Below are 13,090 nucleotides of genomic sequence, written 5' to 3' on the forward strand. Positions count from 1 at the left end.
TACTGAGCACTCAAAACATGGCTAGAGTGACCAAAGAACAAAATTTTTCACATTATATCATTTTTTAAAATTTTAATTTAAATCGCCACATATGGCTCGCGTCTGTCGTGCTGGACAGCACTGACGTATGTGAACTGGATGTGGTAAGGTTTTATATCCACATACAGATGAAAGTCGCAGATCTCTAAATTCTAGAGTGTATAAAGTAATGCCAGATGCTAACTTTTTCCAGATAATTTGGACCTGGAGAGTTCCTTGTTGGAAAAAGACCATCTGCTTCTTTAAAGAGGCCATTTGAAAAGCTTGTAAAAAAATAAAACCAAATGGTACCAAATGGTGCCCTAATCAAGCTGAGTCTTTAGGGACGGTCAGACCCAGGGTCAGGATCTGCACGTGCCGGCTCGGACGTGGACCGGGCTCACACCGGCACACTCCAGGATTTACGGGGTATTTTCCACAACTCCGGCAGCCTTCTCATACTAGAGAAGACGGAACAAGCAACTTCAGGTGACCGTACCGTTTCTGTTCACGCTGTTCATCCACTTGTCCAGCTCTTCCATTTCGATTTCCATAACAGACGGTGTGTCCTCCTCAAAAATGGGGCTAAGGGGAGAGCAAAAACCGTGTCGAAACAAAAAGAAGTGTGGTGGGTGGAGTTCCCTTTGGGGAGAGCCTGGAAAGCTGAGTGGGAGAAGGGTGAAGTTGACACCCTGTGTGACACTCCAGGGCAGCTGGCGGGTTTGCCCAGGTCACACGTACCACACTCTCAAAGGAGGAAAGGCCAGAACTAAAATAAGCCTTCCTCTATCACTGATCCGAAGACTGAGGGCACACAGCTCAAAGGGAGCCCAGGAGACCCTGACTGCGCCCCAGAAGGTGCAAAGTTGAGCCGCCCGCTTCCACCGTGGGGATCCTCGGGGAGGTGCCCTGTTTAGCATTTTAGCCTTGCTTAATTTCACTTCCCTTTCTTTGAGGTTCCTGATCTGTGCCCCAGGTCAAGAGGCCACTGTGCACAGACTGCTTTCCTCACCTCTCGTCTCAATTCCCAGGCTTCTCTGTCACGGGGAAATAGAGCCCTTGCTTTCAGAAACCCACCGCCCTCACTTACCAGGGCTGGGAGCCCACAGCTATGGGAAAGAGCCCCCGGTTAATGTAAGTGGGGTCAGGGAGGAGGACCACCAGCTCCGAACCACAGCGTGGGCGGGACACCGCGCAGAGGAAGTGAGCAAATTGTCTAAACAAGCAAGGTTACCGCGGGGAAAGCGGGAGGGGGGGTGACATGGTCCCAGAACAGTCTTCTGGTGGAATCTTGCTCTCTCTCTCACTCTTCCTCTCCTCTTCTTCCTTCCCTCCCTCTCCCTATCTCTCCCTCCTTCTCCTTGCTCCCTCTATCTCTCTGTCCCTTTCCCTCTCTCCCCCTCCCTCCCTCTCTCTGTCTCACACTCTCTTCCCTCACTCCCTGTTCTATCCTTCCTTCCTCTCCACCCCCCCCCATTCCTCTTCTCCCTCCCACCCCACCTTGGTTCTGCCGCATGAACTTCAGGCTTCTACCAGGGCTCTCCTCCTTTAATACAGGGAACATCTCTTCCCTGGTGATAAAATGTTTAACCAGATTAAACGAGCCCATGTCCTTGAAATACACCCAGGGTCAGAAAACTGAACTACGATGCATTCGGAACTGGAAGCAGTCAAAAAAGATTTTTTTTTCTGTAGAGGACCCTGTTCTTCACCCAGATCTATCACTGAATTGAGGTTAGGGGACTAGAGTGTATTGCCCTCCCCCCTGTAGGCTGCTGAGGGCCCTCTCCTGGGGCCCAGAAAGCAAGCGGCTCCTCACGGGTCCCTCAAGGATGTCAGAACAAAAACTCTTAAAAAGGCAGATGGCTGTCTAATCTGCTCTTCTCCCTGATATCCTTGTCCTCACTGAGCTGGGTCAGAGGCAGTGGGGACTTACACTTTGATGTTTTCACTTCCCAGTTCACCTGAAGAGAAAAAATATAAACGTCATGTTAGCTTTCATGGTCCATAACAACTTTTTATTTCAACAGCAGTTGAAATCTCCTTTACAAAGACAAGGGATGGCTTCAAATCTCATTTTTAAGGGAACAATAATTAACCTGAGTCAAACATGCGCCATATTGAAACGAGGTCCTCATCCACAGGAAGTCTGTTTTTTTTTAAGATACGATGGTCCTCTGGGAGTGTTTACCTCAAAGCAGAAGTTTATCCCTTTTTATTTTTTTAATTCATATGAAGAAGAAAACAGTGATGAGGGAAAGCAAGGGAAAACAGTGGTGAGGGAAAGCGAGGGAGAGTCAGACAAGAGGGATGGTTCCTTGGCCCTGTACCCCAAAATGTCCCAGTTCAAAACACCACTGTTGCATTTCCTTGTGACCCATCGAGCCCAACACTGTGACTGTCCCTCTGTCCCGGAGCAGGCTGTGGTGTACTCCATCAAGCTTCTGCCTGCAACTCTGCTCTCCCCCATGCTGCTTGCTTGGCTGGACTCCTCACACCCTCCTGGTTTCCGTTTATACTCTTTCCTCAAGGAGCACCTTACACCTGAAGTAGGGCCCACCTTTCCGGTCGTTCCCCAGCCCAGCACCTTTCTTGCTCCTTTACAGCATTTCCCACAATTTGTCACTGATCAATCCATCTGCTTAATTTTGTCTGACTCTCCCACTAAAACATAATTCCAAAAGGACAGAGCTCATGCCTGTCTTGTTCGCCCTGATGTCCCGTCACCTCCCATCTGTCTAGCATAGTACCTGGCAAACACCCAGTAAATATGTATTGAATAAATTCATGCCCAGTGCTTTGGACTTCATAATATCATAAAAACGACACTCTGAGCAAACCTGTTTTGTGTTGCTGTGGTTGAGGTGAGAACCAGGTAACAGTTTGTCAAATGCCCATCGGACTCCAGATGAACATGTGGCAAGGATCAGAGCCCAACGCCCCAGCTCCAGCTCTGTTTTGTTTGGCAGGGGAACCAATGCACCCAGAGACACGAGGCAGTGATGTGCATGAGTGGATAGTGCAGGCCCCTGCACCTTTTATGATGTGAAAACTATTGAGAAGCAAACCACTTTTCAGAGGTCCACCAAATAGTTAGATATTCCTGATCCTTGGCAATCAGAGGTCTCTTTTCGCCAGGCCTACAGAAATGCACGTCCCCATCGAGGAAACACAGCCAGCAGGCACCTGGAACTGAGCTCCTGGCAGCCAGCGCCGCTGTCATTTCCTGGGGGTTGGCAAGCTTTCGTGGCGTTGCCGATCCAGGAAAGCTAGGCACAGATGGAAGTTTCGTGCCATTACTGCCTACCTTCCAGGGCTCTGGATTATGTCTTCCTGGCCCCTGGTAGGAATCTGAAGCTCCCTGCAGGTGGCTGATCCTCAGACACTTGGGCTGGGGAAGGGGAGTATATTCAGCCTATATTTCTTATATACATATTTTTAATCTCAAATTGACCTGCTATTTCCTTAAGGGATTTTACTATAAAGTCCCTACACAATTGAGCCTCCCCTACAGGTGACCCATAAAGATCCCCTTGTTTTGTCACTTCCCCCCTTTCCCTCCCCCTCTTTTCCTGCTTAGTAACACCCCCCACACACACACACACTAATTTCTCAACGAGCAAGTGGCCCCCCAGCCCCACCGTAGAAGGCAGGATTTATCTTTATAATTTGAGCGCCCGCAGGCTTTGTGGCGAGCAAAAGCGAACCCTGCACGCAGATGATGGAAAAGTTTTAAAAACCCATTACAGAAGTGCTCCCGATGCAGCAAATGTGAAGCTCCTGTAATCAGTATTCAAACAGAGCAAAAAGCCTTCTGTGGCCTCGCCTCCCCTGCTCCGAGACCATTACCCCTGGCCCAGCCACCATGGCAACAGAAAAACATCTGGGAGAGCTCACCGGAGCCGAGCATTAAACCAGGAGGGAGACCAATTACGTGTCCCCAGCAATCAGGCCCTGCCTGCACCACTCCACCTGGCCTCTATCTCTTTATTAATAGCCATCTACTCCCTTTGCAACCGGAGGGCAAATGTACCTCTTACACAACCCCCCACCTGCACTTGATTCCATTTCCCTCCTACAGTCCTTCCATTTCATACCCTCCTCCCCACTTTGTCCTCTGCCTCCGGTTCCCAGTTACACCCACTTAGTTCCCCCCCCCCGCCGTGTCCCCACCATCAGCCACTCTCCTCTGTTCATCTTCAGTGGTGGGATTGCTGCGCTGTGGGGGTGGGGGCCAGAGCCCCACAGGAGACAGGCTTGCTTAGCTTTTTTTCTACAAAGAACCCGGAGCAAGACAAAGTCTTTCTGGAGATGTACTGAGCCGAGCCAGGGGTCGCGTTGCCACAGCCTGTTTAAAGTAATGCTTTCCTTGCAGCTCTCAGAGAGACACAGCGCATCGAGACCCTTAATAAATGTTCATAAGAACAGCTGCAAATTTAAGTCCTGGAGGTCTAGGAAGAAGGGCAATAGAACAGTGAATTACCACCCTGCACTTCCCTTCTCCCGGACTTGAAATGGACAAGCCCAAAGGAAAAACGTGATTGCCGGTCGGAAGAAGGGTTCTTCCTGAAGGTGTTGGCCAGGTCTTCCCCAGGCATCAAGTGTACAGGCTGACTTCCTGCTGGAGAAGAACACACCGGGCTCTATTCACGTGGGGGAGAAACCGATGTGTCTATCTCTAGCTTTCTGAGGGGATATTATCCATGCCCTCCCACAAAACATTGTTTTGGGTGCTTTTCAAGCAAAATGCTGGTCTGACCCAGCATGATAGTTTTATTTTTCCTGGAAAAAAATATTTAAATCACATTTTGTTAATTTGAACAGTCTCCTTTTATTTATTTTTTCAAGATTTATTTATTTAATTTTTAGAGAGCTGGGGGTGGGCGCAGAGGGAGAGGGAAAGAGAATCTTAAGCAGACTCCCTGTTGAGCATGGAGCCTGATGTGGGGCTCGATCTCAGGACCCTAAGAGCATGACCTGAGCCAAGAATCAAGAGTCCGGCGCTTAACCAACTGCGCCACCCAGGCACCCCTCTCCTTTTATGGACTTGCGTTATAACGTCAAATATGAATGCGTGGACTTTGGCGGACAGTAGTGGTTAACTTTTCAGCATTGAGTTTGTTTGAAGAGATATCCATGGTTAAGAGATATCCATCCCTATCTATATGAAAGGAAATATTCAAATAAAGCTCTCTCTATCAAAACTTGTGATAAGCAATTGTTTTGAAATTTTAAGATTTTTGTGTTGTTTCTCTTAAAACGAGGCATATTTAAAACAAAAAGAACGTGCCCATTTGTATTAAGAAGAAGTTTCGAATTTGTTTTTGTCTCTGAGAATAGGTAGGTGTTCTTGTAAAAAAAGTGCTAACGCTGTTTCAGTAGCTCGTTCATTCAACCACATTTATTGAGCAGCTAATAAATGTGTTGGGCTAGACACCCTGTCAGGTCAAAGGGGCAGTAATAATAAGAAGCAGCAGCTAACACAATAAGCCAGCTGTTCTTTTTCCTAAGTGGTTTACACAGATGAATCCATTTCATTCTCACCATGGCTCCGTAAACCAGGTGTCCTATTTGCCCATTTCACAGATGAGGAAACCGAATCAGATGAGTCATAGAGCTAGGAGAAAAGCCAACCAGGCAGTGCGGTTCCAGAGCCCATACTCTAACCTCCACACCACACTATTAAACAAGATAGAGAAGACAAGTTCTTGGTTCTCTTGGACCTTAAAGAGAACATAACCTAGTAAGAGAGACCAAAAAAAAAAAAAAGACAAGTCATCCACTTTTGCCAACGTAAATACTGTGCACAGTAAGTGAGAAGTCTCACAGAAGAGGCAGCGATTCATTTTGCCCAGGGAGTGATTACTCAAGGCTTCATAAAAACTTCTAGAACTGGGCATGAAGAATAGGGTGGCAGTTTGCCAAGCAGACAAGACGGAAACCCCTAAACAGAAGGGTAGTGTCAGCCAGGCGTGTAAGCATCGTGAACATGTAAGCCAGGCTCCGGGAACAGCAAAGACTTCGAGGGCAGCTCCAGGGTAGGACGCAGGAGCCCTCTGAGAAGGAGGCCGGTTCTTGATTGGGAATGGCTTTTGAACTTTGAGTTGTTCCCTACAGAGTTCCATGAAAAATCCCTTTCTGTCTTTAGAGCCTAAAAGCATGCACATTTGACTGGACTCCCCCCCCCCATCCTTCCCCCAAACCCCATGACATCATTATTTAAGACTGGCTGCAGGGCTATGGTTTAGGCAGGAAATTCTTACTGTCCCTGAGGTTAAGAAAATGGGGTCCAGACAGCTCCGTTTGCTTTATCTTTCTCTTTAGCTTACAGAGGAGCTCCCACGTGACCACTGTTACTAGGTCACCCTGAAATTTCAAGCAGTGGAGAAACATGTGTATTTTCGACCCCCTTGGAATCTATTATATTGGCTCCCGCCAAGAAAGGTAATGCACATCAGGGCTTCTTCCCTAGCTCGCATTTACCATACCTGCTGGCAAAATGGAAAATGACCGTTTCTAGCTCCTGTCAAGAGCTCAAAGGCTCTCCGGGTGTAAGGACGGTGAGCCAGGCCTGCAGGCCAAGGGCATGATCTCAAAGCCAGGGGTGCCCTGTTAGTGAGTGTGAGGGATATAGAGTGCGTTTTGTATGCACGTATCAATACATAGCTCATGCGAGATGGTCCCACCCCTTGAGTGATTTTTGGAGTGTAACGAAAGGCTTCAACTTTAAAAAATCTAATTAGAGTCATTTTTACCAGCATAAGCCAAAAGTACTCAAGTCTGCTTTGGACTTAGAAGTACCCTGACACCTAGTATTTGTTGCTCCTAGATATGGAACTGAGTACTCCAAGAGGTATCTCTGACCTAGGGAATTCTCTGTCAGATTGGTTTCAGATCAATGCTGGTCATCTTCAGCCAACTAGGAATTTCATACAAAAGTTAGCGTAGCTTTAATGAGAATAAGAACAGTGCTTTACTCAAGCATTTTCACAATCAAATTGGGATGTGGCATGGAGGAGAAAACAGTATTTTCCACAGAAATATACAGAATATATTATATATAAAATACAGAATATACGGCAGAAGAATCCTCTTCCGGTGGAGACGAGCCCAAGGTCTCAGCCTTCCATCCCCAACCCCAGTCTGACCCACTGCTTCACCATTTTGAGTGTTTCCTCCAATTTAGGGAATGTTGCATGGACCTCTTGGCCAATATTAGACAGGGCCTTCATCTGGATTAAGTACAGAGATAGCAGCTGTGTGTTGTAAATCTCAATTTAGGCTGAAGCCATTCTTTTTTTGAAAAAATAAGGGGGAATTCATCATTTACTATTTTATGTACTCCTGTTTGCTCAACTTTAAAACCTCTCCCTTCTTTTTCCTCCCCCTCTCCCCACTCCAGACAGGCATTAGGATCGTACTCACATGTCTGTAAGACACTCTGAGATCCTTGGCTAGAAGGCTCTGTGTAGAAGAAGCAAAAAATACTTTGTTTTACTGATTGTTCCTTAACCCATGAAGCGATTGTCCGGAAATGGGAACATACAAAATATTTACCTTGTTTGTTCCTTTTTCTTTTATAGCGTATTACAATGATTATCACTGATAAAAATAGGAGGGCAAATAAAATCACTGGGATCAACACCATTAATATAAACTCTAACTGATTTGCATCCTCCTCGTCAATGTAAATGTCGCTAAGACTTGAATTTGCCATGAATGCTCCTGTGGTCACCGCAGCAAATTTAAATGGACTATTAACATCTTCATCTCTGTGTTCGTCTTCCAGGGGCGTATCTGCTGACTGTTCTGGTTCCTCAGAAGAATCTGGAGGGGCACACACAAAATTGAGATTGCCATGGAGACAAAGCTACTGTGTTATGTTTTCAATGATTTTTATTTATATCCTACATGCATTCAGTGGTAAACTTGATCCCCTGAGTTCCAGTTCAGTGTGACAGAGTATTGATTTACCGTAAATGGAGCTCAAGCTGGGAGTATATGGAACATGGAATCAGAGCCCAGAGAGAAACCTCCCACAAATGCAGGCAGTTTAGCCTTGACCAGATACGTTAGACACACTTATGCAAAAGGCATTGAGAAGCTTTGTTGTGTCAAGGGTGATATTGCAGAACATCTCCCGTAGGGTATCATTGCTATTTCAAAAACAATTCTGGAGGAATCTAAATTCATATCTACTAGAAGTTAACTACTTTCCTCGTGACACTTAGGTACAAAGGAATCCACACTGTCCCCAATGTTTTTTAAAGATTTTATTTATTTATTTATTTATTTATTTATTTATTTATTTATTTAAGAGTGAGAGATTGCATGTGCTCTCAAGTGAGTGAGGGCAGGAGCCAAGGGGGAGGGACAGAGGGAGAGAGAGAATCTCAAGCAGACTCTCTGATGAGCATGGAGCCCAACGCGGGGCTCAATCCCACAACCCCGAGATCATGACCTGAGCCCAAACCAAGAGTCGAAGAGTCCGACACTTAACCAACTGAGCCACCCAGGTGCCTTGCACAGTCCTAATTTTTAATAAAAGGTTACCTATCCGTGTGGAAGAATTCTTAGAAACTAGGGTGACTGATTAGATTTCAGTGTCAGGTCTCACATTCTGCAGAGAACTGAGTGTCTCTGAGATTACCTGACAGAAATCTTCCTGGGTTCTAAATAAAAACACCCTGAGTCTTTCGTTTGTGAGGCAACATTCTCAAGGAGGAAGTTCCCGTAGGGACTAAGGAAACCGCACCAATATTTAAATGTATTTAATAAAAAGCATCTTTAGAACTTTCCTGATTAAGAAGCTATAAGCAAGTTTATTCTGTTTGAATTTCAGATTGTGTTGGAAAACCATCCTGGGGCTCATCGCAGGGCAGGAAAGGACTATGAGCCTGAAGATTATCTGAAAATCCTCTCCTCGCCTTGGCTATGTAGTGACCACCGTAAGGGAAGCTGAGGGTCTTCATCCTACCGTAGTATAACGGTGCCTATCGTTCAAATGGGGCCCGCCGAGGAAAAGAGCATATGAGTTTAAGCCATAGAAAACTTCTCCAATAAGATGACATATGGGAAAGTTCTTTCTAAAGTGCAAGGTGCTGAGCAAACAGAAAAGTAGCTGCTTCAAGCCGCGCTCTATAACCGGAGGTTAGGTCACCTGCGGAACACCTTACCCATCTGCGTGAGTGAATGACGATGGATTCCTCTGATTTCATTTATAAAAATATTTGCTTGATCACAGTCTAATTTTTTTTTTTTTTTTTTTGGTTATACAGACGAACATTTCCGTTTCCTCCAAGACCAGGGAATCCACTTGATAATCACATTGGTAAATGGCACCCAAAACCATCAGAACCGATTACAAACTGCAGAGTCCAGCTAACTGGTGTTCCTCACGTGTTTATGCCAAAAGCAAGATTTTTAAAAATATATACTATTTATCGACCTCTGTCTGGTTAAGTGGACTTGTCTTATATTTATGTCTTTGAAATAAGGTAATAAATTAGTAATAATAGCATATGTTAAAAGCTTTGATACATCATGTATCGCCCTGAACGAGGAAAAGGTATTTGTCCACTAGAATAAATCTCATTAGAGTCACCCCACCTGTAGAACTATTAGGACCAAAGAGCATTCTTCACTGATAATCCAAGCGGTGGTGACAAGACATTTACAGGGCGGGGGTGGGGGGCACATATGCAGGTGCAGCTGGTGATACTGACCCTATTCCCTGAGGTCAGTGCTTACGGACCTTCCTCGAATACCCTGACTTGCCTTTTATCTCTTTTGCTTACTTCTATTACAGCCGAGGCTGCCGCCACTATGTCAGGCTAACCTTTATAGAGAATTGACTAAGCCAAGTCCTGTGCTCTGCCTTTTACCCAGATTAGCTCATTTTGTCCTTACCATTTTTCCAGATGGAAACTGGGCCAAAGAGGTTACACAACTTGCCCATGGCCCCTGAGCAATCATGGAGCAGGATTTGAACCCAAGAGGGCCAGTCGCTGAACCTGAGCTTTGGACCTCACGCCTTATTTTCCTTCCGATGAGACAGGAGCATAATGATTAGTAGTCATCAAGTGGTGAACAAGAGAGGGAGCCCCATGTCTTTGCCCCTCTGCCTATAAGGAGGTGGCTTCCTGGCACGAAGGGGAAGGGCAGGCAGATGGGTCCCAGAAACCTTGGCTTTGTGGGGCTCCTGCTAAGCTCCTTAGCCCTGATGCACTGTGAGCAAAGCTGCCCAGACCAGCAGGATGTGTTCGGCGCCTCTCCAAGGAAGGCTTTTTTTTTTTTTTAAGTTTTATTTATTTTATTTTTAAAATTTATTTATTTTAGAGAGAGAAAGAATAAGAGAGAGAGAGCACAGGCGGGAGGAGGGACTGAGGGAGAGAGAGAATCTCCGGCAGACGTGCCACTGAGCCCAGAGCCCATTGCAGGGCTCGATCCCACAACCCTGAGATCAAGACCTGAGCCAAAACCAAGAGTTGCACCGTCAACCAGGCACCCCTCCAAGGAAGGCTCTGAGTCACCGCTTGACCCATGGCCCCAGTAGAAGAGAAAATAGGAAAGGAGATAAGGTAGCAGGAATAACGAGGGCATTTGGATAATCAGGAATGAAAGAGAAATGGAAAGAAACACACCAGATGGTCCTGGGCTGTACTTTTATTTTCTAGCATAAGGGGCAGGACTGGTCACAGGTGGCCTTTAGTGACAATTTGCAGGGCAAAGGGAGGGAATTTTTCTCCCAACACCCTTTTCACATACACCCTAACATATGTTTTCCACATTAAACATCATTTACTCCCTCAGAATCTCTGGCGACTCCCTAAATAAAGAAGAACCAAGGGGTCAGTCTCTCTCTACCTCTCTGTTTTATTTTTCTATACCCTACAGGCCTTCATCTCCAGACGCTTCTATGATAACCTTCCTCCCAGCCCTCTCTGCCCCATCCAACACCAGCATAGCCAAAAATGATAAATAACAGTAACCAGCATTTATCAGATGCTTAGTATGCTAAGAACTAGCTAGGATAACAGGCACTACCTAATTTTATCTTCACAAATTTATTGTGCACATTTTACAGATGAAGAAACTGAGTCTCGAATGTCTTGTCCTGGAGCACAACCCTGTCATTTATAAGTTCCGCTACATAGGGTTTGGAAGCTGCATTCCCTTGAGCATAAGTGCCAAATGACAGCGAAGTTTCTAGTCACAGCTCTGTCACTTCCTCGTAGCGGGAATTTGAAAAAATGATTTACCCCCGAGGCTTCATGTCCTAATCTGTACAACTAAGGGGTGATCCGCAAAGCCCCATCTACTTCCACATTTCCACACATATGGTGTTCATCTTGTTTTTAATTAGAATTTTTGAATTGGTACCAGACTCATGGTACCAAGGTCAGAAAGGAAATGTCACTACGCCTCGTCCCCCAGTTACCCTGTTCTCTCCCCAGGGGTAGCCATTGTTTCTGTTGCCTTCCAGAGAAACTCCACGCGTATGTAAGTATCATTTCCTGTTTCCTTTTTTAAACACAAAAGGTAGCAAAATCTATCTATGTTCTTCCCCTTGCTTTTTTCACTTAAAATTTGGTCTTCAAGATTATTTCCTGCTTATATACAGAGTTGTTTTTCCCCTATTATTTGGCTGTATCATAACTAATCCTACTGACAGAGATTCAGGTTGTTTCTTTTGCGTTTTCAGCGATGCCACAGTAAACACCCCTACACATCCTTCAGTTGGCACGCGTACACGTATCGTCTGTATTTTGTCTCAAGTGTGGGGAGAGCCCGGGGGGGAGGGCGTTGGGTGCAGGGGGAGAGGAGATAGCGCCAAACTACTCTTGGTGGTCTGCCCTCACAACTTCTCTAAGATAGCTCCAGCCCAGGCCTCACACCATGAGAACAGGCAGAAACTAAGTCAGGAAAGTGCTGGGTGTGCAGGGGGTGTTTGATGGCAAGGGGGGGCAGGATTGACAAATAGTGGGGATCGGCCCCGAGAGTTTGTGCTAGGAGAATTACATGTCATCAACAGGGGAGCTGGAAAACCGGGGTGGGCCATCGAATCAAATCAGTGACCAAGCATGGGCGACCCAGGGGACAGAGGTAAGAGGAAGAAAATCAGAGGTGGACAAACGCAGACGGGAACCGCAGAGGAGCCAGGGGTCCCAAGAGCAGCCAGGGGAGTCCAGAGGGCAACTCAGGGGACATTTCCCCAGACCATGATGGAGGTTCCTCCTGTGGCCTGTGAGGTAACAGCAACTCTTAACCCAATGGACACGGGGCCCCCTAAAACCACACACAGACATGCCTTTGGACCCCAGCCTTTTCTAAGGAACACTTGCTAAAGAGGTAGCAGTCAAGGGTGATTTCCTGTAGGAACCATCCTATGCTTCTGGGGTAAGAGCGACACTTTAGGGGGGCCTGGGTGGCTCGGTCGGTTAGGCATCTGCCCTGGGCTGTGGTCCTGATCTCAGGGTCCTGAGATCAAGTCCTGCCTCATGCTCCCTGCTCAGCGGGGAGTCTGCTTCTCCCTCTGCCCCTCCCACAGCTCATGCATTCTCTGCAACTCACTGTCTCTCTCTCTCAAATAAATAAATAAATAAATCTTTAAAAAACGAAAACAAACAAAAAATAAATAAAAGTGACACTTTACAACCTAAGGGGCAGAACCCAGAACTCTCTTTCAGGAAGTGAGTCTGGAGCTTGCATGTGGAACCGAACGTGCAGGGCCGTGTCTTGGGTGGTGCGTGGACTTTGTGGACATCTCTGTGGCACCGTGGAGGGCAGGATGTGGATGCAGACTGACAGGGCTTGTGAAAGCCCCTCGCATCTTCAACCGTCTCTTTCTTAACGGCCAGGAAAGGAGGCCCCTGTCCTGCCCGTGCCGTAGTGCTTGTATGAAGGGCAAAGCGAATCACAACGGGGCAAAGTCCGGCTAACCTAGACAGCGCCACACTCATGCCCGGTGCTGGTAGACGTGCTGCTTCCTTTGTGCCCTATCCATTCTCCCTCCCCCATCTCTAGACTCACCAGTTTCTCTGCTGCTCCCCAGAGGACTAATCTGCCTGCT

At 46.6% G+C, this 13,090-nt stretch overlaps 1 protein-coding gene across 4 annotated transcripts in view; it reads right to left on the bottom strand.

The window, feature by feature from the left end:
* The window catches only part of TMEM154 (transmembrane protein 154), a 40,806-nt gene that overhangs the window by 13,140 nt on the left and 14,576 nt on the right, over positions 1-13,090 (bottom strand). For all 4 annotated transcript variants that reach the window (XM_045798824.2, XM_045798823.2, XM_045798821.2 and 1 more), the window contains exons 3-6: positions 7,576-7,845; positions 7,444-7,482; positions 1,955-1,982; positions 518-603 (exon numbers count right to left, since the gene is read on the bottom strand). In XM_045798824.2, the coding sequence (XP_045654780.1) occupies positions 518-603; positions 1,955-1,982; positions 7,444-7,482; positions 7,576-7,845 (423 nt within the window). The remainder of the gene's footprint in view (positions 1-517; positions 604-1,954; positions 1,983-7,443; positions 7,483-7,575; positions 7,846-13,090) is intronic.

Source organism: Ursus americanus, chromosome 13 (genome assembly GCF_024610735.1).
Source record: "Ursus americanus isolate L20-20 chromosome 13, mUrsAme1.1.p, whole genome shotgun sequence".
Taxonomy (NCBI): Eukaryota; Metazoa; Chordata; class Mammalia; order Carnivora; family Ursidae; genus Ursus; species Ursus americanus.